At 41.5% G+C, this 8,858-nt stretch overlaps 1 protein-coding gene across 6 annotated transcripts in view; it reads right to left on the bottom strand.

Moving 5' to 3' along the window:
• Nucleotides 1-622: 622 nt before the first annotated feature.
• R3HDM1 (R3H domain containing 1) overlaps nucleotides 623-8,858 on the bottom strand; it is a 227,559-nt gene continuing 219,323 nt past the window's right edge. For all 6 annotated transcript variants that reach the window (XM_062186096.1, XM_062186085.1, XM_062186124.1 and 3 more), the window contains 3 exons: nucleotides 3,206-3,288; nucleotides 2,677-2,761; nucleotides 623-1,962 (listed from right to left, as the gene is read on the bottom strand). In XM_062186096.1, the coding sequence (XP_062042080.1) occupies nucleotides 1,601-1,962; nucleotides 2,677-2,761; nucleotides 3,206-3,288 (530 nt within the window). In that variant the 3' untranslated portion in view covers nucleotides 623-1,600. The remainder of the gene's footprint in view (nucleotides 1,963-2,676; nucleotides 2,762-3,205; nucleotides 3,289-8,858) is intronic.

Below are 8,858 nucleotides of genomic sequence, written 5' to 3'. Positions count from 1 at the left end.
GTACAAAATTCATAAATCTGGATGTGCTACCTTGTGAGGAGATCTAGCATTCACAAGGACCAAGCAGGACTTCGCAAATGTTCTAGAGTAACTGCACATCTGAACTAGAGTCTGGTAATACCCGGTGCTCTTCGTTCTTATAGAAAACCCCTAATCTGGACTGGAAGAAAACCAGGTTTCAGGCATGTTGCAGCTGACCAACCTCATTGTTAGGATTTCCCTGCAGTTTGACTTTCTTTCACTAATCAATGGGCAAGATGTCTATAAAGCATCAAGCTAAAGTGGACAACTATGTGATATGTAAGCTAAAATCAGATTCTTTAGCCAGTGTTCTGTGTTTAGCTGCCTGACTTTAAATGTTTATACTGCAAATTACATACAACTGGTTAGTATTAGCTTGATAGTACTGCTTATGAGAGAACAACAAATATGAATAATAACCAGTAGAAATCACTCCTACAGAAAAGGGATATATTTAGGATGTTTGCAAAATGAGTGTGTTTACTTTCATCTTCCATAAGTTTGAAACTGACTGAAGTCTTCAAGATAGGTTTAGGTCTTCAGTACTGACATTCATTTGAAATGTATTTTAAATAAAAAACAGACAAAGAGGACCTATATTTGTAAACATTTATTCTCTTGAACTGAAAAAGGCTTGCATCAGCACACATTGTACAGCCTTGCAAATTACACAGAAATTGAAAAAGAAGGTTCCTTGTTCATAAGTGCAATGAATCTTTGATCTCCAGTGATCTGCTGCAAACAATGAAAACAAATTTTAAACCACTTAGAAGTTTCCAGCACTCATTAAATACATTTCCTTAGGTGACAAAAAAATCCATAAGGAGGGGAATGTAATAAGTGGCATTTAATTATTGGAGGGACATTTTAAAAAGGTGGAAGTACAAGTATTTTCCTGTCAAGAATGATTCCCATTCCCCCTTTGAATCTGAGTAGTTTGATTAGGAGGCATTAAGAACATAATTTACGTTACACTGAATGTTCATACTACCTAATGAATACGGAAAGGACCCTATGAGGGAGTTCTTTATTTTCTGGAAATTGTTTCTGTGTTTAGAGATTCAAGGGAAGAATAATCTTTTATTTGTGGGCTCTTTTGAGCAACCCTAGCCCCCACAATGATAGTGCATGGTTCTGACTTGGTTATTTATTCCACTCCTGCATTCTTTTTCCCCCAAATTCTAAGTTGGGTCACAATGTGCTGGCTCTAAAAAAGAAATACAGGTTGCAACTGGTTATAATCATTTTGAAGAGTAGTTTGCTGTACAATAGAGCTTTGGATCTGATACAAGAATTCAGAAATATAAAACAAAATAACTATAAAAGTTAGGAGGCATTTGAACAGCATTTCCTTAGAAAAAGCTGCTAACTCTGTATCATTCCGATGTGGATTCCTACAGTCATCTGGGGTGCAATGTGTATCTGTTTCCCCTTTGCTGGATCACTGGCCTTTCTTCAAAAGCTATAACATCAAGACCACACGTCCTAGGAGTCTCTATAATGTTAACAGAAGCTCCAAATACCAAGCCAATCAGAGATGGGAGAGGGCAGGGGAATCATAAAGGTCCAAAGGTGGCTGTTACTGAGAACTTGCCCTTTCCAAAATGTGAAAGTCATAGTGTTTCTTGCTTGTTCTCAGCTTAAACTTGTTAACTGAGTTAATCTGTTTCTTCAATGCATTCTGTGCAGCTGAAATGGAGGGGAATGTGGCTAAGACGGTATACGTGGAGGCCAAGTCACTGGGTTTAGAGCGTTCAGGATTGACGGTATTGTCCCCACTGCCACAGCAGAGGGGGTGACGACGCAGCTGGGGCTGGGACTGGGGGTCCCGGAGCCACCGGATCTTGGCGCCAATTTTAAAGAGTTCCCCAAAAAGCTTCTCAGCTTCCATGCGAGTTATCCCATCTGGTAGTTCAGTAATTTCCAAGACCTTCCCAACAACTAGAATGGAAAAGGTGTAGAATTAATACATCCCTGCTACCAAAAATGTTGGGTGAAAAGTACTGCAGTCCCAGATACAACACAGGAAAGAATAGAATTTTCAGAAATCATTCAAACCCACAAAATTGGCTTTCTGATTGTCATCTTTTAAATCATTCCTACTTACCCCTCAGGGTATAGAGCCAACAGTGCTAAGCTACCAATTTCATGATGGTTGCACATGTAAAATACTATTATGTACAGTGGCTTCTCTACATTAGGTGTATGACCTTGGGCAAATATTATTCTGAATTTATCGTTCCCAATGTAAAATGAAGATAATAAATAGCACTTGTCCTAACCACTCCATAGCAGTTGAATTGAAAGCTTAAGTGCCAACTTGAAAACCCTTTACCATAAAAAATGGTATTATCTGTTCATTCAGCCTTGCTTCCACATAAGTCTAAGAGTTCGAAGATCACTGAGGGTGAGGGTTTTGCTCGCTCCTCCTACATACCTCTTCTTTCTCTGACTCCCTTACCCCTCCCTAAATAAACCTGTACCTTACTGTATACCTCCCATATCTGAAATGATGAAAAGAACATATTCAAGAATCCTAAATTGGAGATGATATAATATCTTATGCAGAAAAAAGCCCATTTCTGGCATGTGGCATATTTTCAGAGATAGACTCCGGTTTGCAGACCCACATCCAGCTGCCCCTCAGGGACACACCTGCCTCTCCTGCTCCAAGGTCTGTGGATGCAGCTTTTTTAGCTTGTCTCCTTCCTCGGTTTCCATGCCTACTGCCAGATTGACCCTGAAAAATCCACAAATAGTTGAAATAAGGTTAGTAATGCTGAAATATGTGTTTATATTGGTTAAAAACTTAGTATCTAAACATACTTAGTCTGGGTTTTATACATCAGCATAAATTAACCAATCCCAGGCCTTCTGGATTCTGCTTCTGCAGTAATGGCGCATCTGTCCTTCCCTGTTGCTATCTGTTATAAGGATTCCCTAGCCCCCGGCCACTGCCCATCTTCGGGTGGCTCTAGCAAATCACAGCTTGGCCAAATAGCTAGCACTATCTCCTTTGCAGAATTCTTGATGGGGCCAGTGCAAATCATGGTAAATCAGCTGGCTGTGGCACACAGACTTCCTTGAGAAGTGTCAAGAGGTATGCACAGGGTGCCCTTCACTGGCAGCAACAGAAGTGTGATGTTTTGCAACCGACACTGGTAGGTCCTCCTGCCTTCCATACCTGTTGGTTTGGAATGTGTCCATGCAGAACAGCAGGTGGGTTGTACTGCAGTGGTTGGCCAAGTAATGGATACCTGCCATCTCCTGAAAGCAATAAAAAAAGTTGTGTTTTTCTCTTCTCAGTTATAAAGCACCTACCTAGAGTCTTTCAACTTTTTAAGATGATTAAGATGCATGGAAGAAACATATTTGCCAGAATAAAACAAGTCTAAGTAATTGACATTTTAAAAAAGAATGAACATTTCCAAATATCCTTTAGCGAGCCTGAGGGAAACTGCTGAAAGGATTAAGGAATACTAAGTAGTACTGGAGGGTGAGTGGTAGGGACTGTGTTGATGGGCAGACTTCTCTATGTACTTTCAAACTATTTGCTGATTTTGACCTGTGTCAACAAATTATCTATTAAAAAAAGTAAATAGCTTTTAAAGAGAAGAATCAATATCATCAAAATGTCCATTCTCCCAAAGGCAATTTATACATTCAATGCAATACCAATCAAGATACCGAAGACATTCTTCTCAGATTTGGAAAAAATGATGCTGAAATTCATATGGAGACAAAGGAGACCTCAAATAGCTAAAGCAATATTGTACAACAAAAACAAAGCTGGAGGCATCACAATACCTGATTTCAGGACACACTACAGGGCAGTTGTTATCAAAACAACATGGTACTGGTACAGAAACAGATGGATAGACCAATGGAACAGAATAGAAACACCAGCAATCAATCTAAATATCTATAGCCAACTTATATTTGATCAAGGATCCAAAAACAATCCCTGGAGTAAGGACAGTCTATTCAATAAACAGTGCTGGGAAAATTGGATTTCCACGTGCAGAAGCTTGAAGCAAGACCCCTACCTTTCACCTTACACAAAAATTCACTCAACATGGATTAAAGACTTAAATCTATGACCCGAAACCATCAAATTATTAGAGAGCATTGGAGAAACCCTGCAAGATATAGGTACTGGCAAAGACTTCTTGGAAAAGACCCCAGAAGCACAGGCAGTCATAGCCAAAATTAACATTTGGATTGCATCAAATTGAGAAGTTTCTGTACTTCAAAAGAAAACAGTCAGAAAAGTGAAGAGGCAACCGACAGAATGGGAAAAAATATTTGCAAACTATGCTACAGATAAAGGGTTGATAACCAGAATCTACAAAGAAATCAAGAAACTCCACAACATCAAAACAAACAACCCACTTAAGAGATGGGCGAAGGACCTCAATAGACATTTTTCCAAAGAGGAAATCCAAATGGCCAACAGACACATGAAAAAATGTTCAAGATCACTAGCCATCAGGGAAATGCAAATCAAAACCACAATGAGGTTTCACCTCACCCTGGTTAGAATGGTTCACATTCAGAAATCTACCAACAACAGATGCTGGAGAGGATGTGGGGAAAAAGGGACACTAACCCACTGTTGGTGGGAATGCAAACTGGTTAAGCCACTATGGAAGTCTGTCTGGAGATTTCTCAGAAACCTGAATATAACCCTACCATACAACCCAGCCATCCCACTCCTTGGAGTTTACCCAAAGGAAATTAAATTGGCAAACAAAAAAGCTGTCTGTATATTAATGTTTATTGCAGCTCAATTCTCAATAGCTAAGGGACAAATATCATATGTTCTCCCTGATCGGCGACAACTAACTGAACACCAAAGGGGAAACCTGTTGAAGTGAAATGGACACTATGAGAAACAGTGACTTGATCAGCTCTTGTCCTGACTGTTGATGTACAATCTAATACTTTATCTGTTTTAGTATTTTTTTTTGTTCTAGTACTATTGGTTGAACTCTGTAATTAACACACAATTATTCTTAGGTGCTTAAATTTTAAATGAAAAGTGATCCCTGTTAGGAATCTGGAAAACATTATGCTGAGTGAAATAAGCCAGTCCCAAAGGGACAAATATCATATGTTCTCCCTGATCGGTGACAACTAACTGAGCACCAAAAAGGAAACCTGTTAAAGTGAAATGTACACTATGAGAAACGGTGACTTGATCAGCCCTTGCCCTGACTGTTGATGAACAACTTAATACATTATCCCTCTTAGTATTTTGTTTGTTTGTTCTACTTACTACTTTTGGTTGAGTTCTGTAATCAATACACAGTTATTCTTAAGTGTTGAAACTGAAAAGTGATCCCTGTTAAATATAAAAATGGGAATAAGAGAGAGAAGAGATGTACAATTTGGGACATGCTCAAGCTGACTTGCCCCAAACGGTAGAGTTAGAAACATACCAGGGGATTCCAATTCAATCCCATCAAGGTGGCATGTACGGCCGGTGTCGCAGCTCAATAGGCTAATCCTCTGCCTAGCGGCGCCGGCACACCAGGTTCTAGTCCAGGTCGGGGCGCCGGATTCTGTCCCAGTTGCCCCTCTTCCAGGCCAGCTCTCTGCTATGGCCAGGGAGTACAGTGGAGGATGGCCCAAGTGCTTGGGCCCTGCACCCGCATGGGAGACCAGGAGAAGCACCCGGCTCCTGCCTTTGGATCAGCGCGGTGCACCGGCTGCAGCGCACCGGCCACGGCGGCCATTGGAGGGTGAACCAATGGCAAAAGGAAGACCTTTCTCTCTGTCTCTCTCTCTCATTGTCCACTCTGCCTGTTAAAAAAAAAAAAAAAAAAAAGGTGGCATGTACCAATGCCATCTCACTAGTCCATTTGATCAATTTCTGTTCACAATTGATCATAATGATAGGACTAAGAGTCAAAGGGATCACATAAACAAGGCTAGTGTCTGCAAATACTAACCGATAGAATAAAAAAGGGAGAGAATGATCCAACATGGGAAGCGAGATACACAGCAGACTCATAGAATGGCAGATGTCCTAAACAGCACTCTGGCCTGAGAATCAGCCCTTAAGGCATGTGGATCCAGCCGAAAAGGAAGGAAGGAAGGAAGGAAGGAAGGAAGGAAGGAAGGAAGGAAGGGAGGGAGGGAGGGAGGGAGGGAGGAAGGGAGGGAGGGAGGACGGATGGATCTAAATGAAAGATCTCTGCAAGTGAGATCCCAGTGGAAAGAACAGGTCATCAAAGAAGGAGGTACCTTTCTCTGAAGGGAGGAGAGAACTTCCACTTTGACCATGACCTTGTCTAAATATGATCAGAGTCAGTGAACTCAAAAGGCTTCCAGAGCCTTGGCAACTCATGACAAGAGCCTAGGGTGATCACTGATGCCATAAACAAGAGTGTCAATTTGTTAAATCAACAACAGGAGTCACTGTGCACTTAATCCTCATGTAGGATCTCTGTCCTTAATGTGCTATACATTGTGATTTAATGCTGTAACTAGTACTCAAACAGTATTTTTCACTTTGTGTTTCTATGTGGGTGCAAACTGTTGAAATCTTTACTTAATATATACTAAACTGATCTTCTGTATATAAAGAGAATTGAAAATGAATCTTGCCGGCACCGTGGCTTAACAGGCTAATCCTCCGCCTAGCGGCACCGGCACACCAGGTTCTAGTCCCGGTTGGGGCACCGGATTCTATCCCGGTTGCCCCTCTTCCAGGCCAGCTCTCTGCTATGGCCCAGGAGTGCAGTGGAGAATGGCCCAAGTGCTTGGGCCCTGCACCCCATGGGAGACCAGGAGAAGCACCTGGCTCCTGCCTTTGGATCAGCGCGGTGCATCGGCCACAGCGCACCAGCCACGGCGGCCATTGGAGGGTGAACCAACGGCAAAAAGGAAGACCTTTCTCTCTGTCTCTCTCACTATCCACTCTGCCTGTCAAAAAAATAAAAATTAAAAAAAAAATAAAAAAGAAAATGAATCTTGATGTGAATGGAAGGAGAGAGGGAGAGGGAAAGGGGAGGGTTGCGGGTGGGAGGGAAGTTATGTGGGGGGAGCCATTGTAATCCTTAAGCTGTACTTTGGAAATTTATATTCATTAAATAAAAGTAAAAAAAAAAAAGAGTAGAAGAAAATAGAATGTATAAAACAATTTAAAGATACATAAGAGAAAGACTTTAAAGAAAACTTTATGATAGTGACTTTTTAAAAAAAGATTTATTTTTTTATTTGAAAGTCAGAGTTACAGAGAGAGGCAGGGGCAGGGGCAGGGGCAGGGGTAGCGGCAGGGGCAGGGGCAGGAGCAGGAGCAGGGGCAGAGAGAGAGAGAGAGAGAGAGAGAGAGAGGTCTTCCATCCACTGGTTTACTCCTCAGATGACCACAATGGCCAGAGCTGTGCCAATCTGAAGCCAGGAGCCAGGCGCTTCTTCTGGGTCTCCCACATAGGTGCAGTGGCCCAAGGACTTGGGCCATCTTCCACTGCTTTCTCAAACATAGCAGAGAGCTGGATCAAAGTGGAGCAGCTGGGACTTGAACTGGCACCCATATGGAATGCTGGCACTTCAGGTGGCAGCTTTACCTGCTACACCACAGCACCAGCCCCAACAATGAATTCTAACGTCACATACAAAATCCACCAAATATCTGTTAACACCCATTCCATTGACTTGAGACACTAAAATCATATTATTATATGACAACTGAAGATCACCATTTCAAGGTTAGTACTGTAGCATAGCTATGTAAAGCTGCTGCTTGAGATGCTGTCAGACTACATGGGCACCAGTTCAAGTCCCAGCTGCTCTACTCCTGATCCAGCTCCTTGCTAATGGCCCAGGGAAAAGCAGCAGAAGATGACTCAAGTGTTGGGCCCTTACCATCCATGTCGGAGACTTGGATGAAACTCCTGCAGCCATCTGGGGAGTGAACCAGCAAATGGAAGATCTCTCTGTCTTTGACTCTCACTGTCTCTCTTGCCTTTCAAATAAATAAATAAATCTGAAAACCCTACCAAAAAAACCCCAAAGAACCTACATTTCAAGGCAAGGAAAAGTAGTAAGCTCTATATTTCCTCATATTCATTATTAATTGTGATAATAGTTATTGATTATTGTGACAATAATTGTATATGCATGCAATATATGTGTGTATAAATTTACACATATGCTTATAAATAAAAAAATTATTTATGACAAAGAGGAAAAGAGACAGACTAGAAGAGATCTATCTGCTGGTACACTCCCTGAATGTCTAGAATATCTGGGCACTGTAAAGGCTGAAGCCGAGAACTCTATACCATGTGGGTGACAGGGATCCGACTACTTGAGCCATCTCCTGCTGCTTCCGGGGATGCACAATAGCAGGAAGCTGGAATGCAGAGTGGAGCTGGACTCAAATGCAGGTACTACTATATGGGATGCAGGAATCCCAAGCTATGTCTTTTTAAAAATTTTTTAAATTTATTTTTATTTTTTATTATTATTTGTTTTTAAATTTTTTTTTATTTTAGTTTTTTCCCCAAGCTGTGTCTTAACCACCATGCCAAATTAGGTGCCCCATTTTTATTCAAAGGGTATATTTATGTTCCAGGTACTGAGTCTGTTCTTAATTTATCTTTCACTGAAAATTTGTATTTATAATGGGAACTTGCTTGGACAGACTGGAGGGTGGTAGCAACTCAAGGATATGGATCATTATCTGCTGCCTCCAAGGGACTTTAGCAGGAAGCCTTATGGGAGTAGAGGTGGGACTTATCCCAGTTACTCAGATATGAGATGTGAGCATCCCAAGCAGCAGCTTAACCCTCTGTGCACAGTGCCTACTGCCTCAGTACAGTTCTAAA

Source organism: Lepus europaeus, chromosome 1 (assembly GCF_033115175.1).
Source record: "Lepus europaeus isolate LE1 chromosome 1, mLepTim1.pri, whole genome shotgun sequence".
Classification (NCBI taxonomy): Eukaryota; Metazoa; Chordata; class Mammalia; order Lagomorpha; family Leporidae; genus Lepus; species Lepus europaeus.
This window is presented reverse-complemented; position numbering and strand designations above follow the sequence as displayed.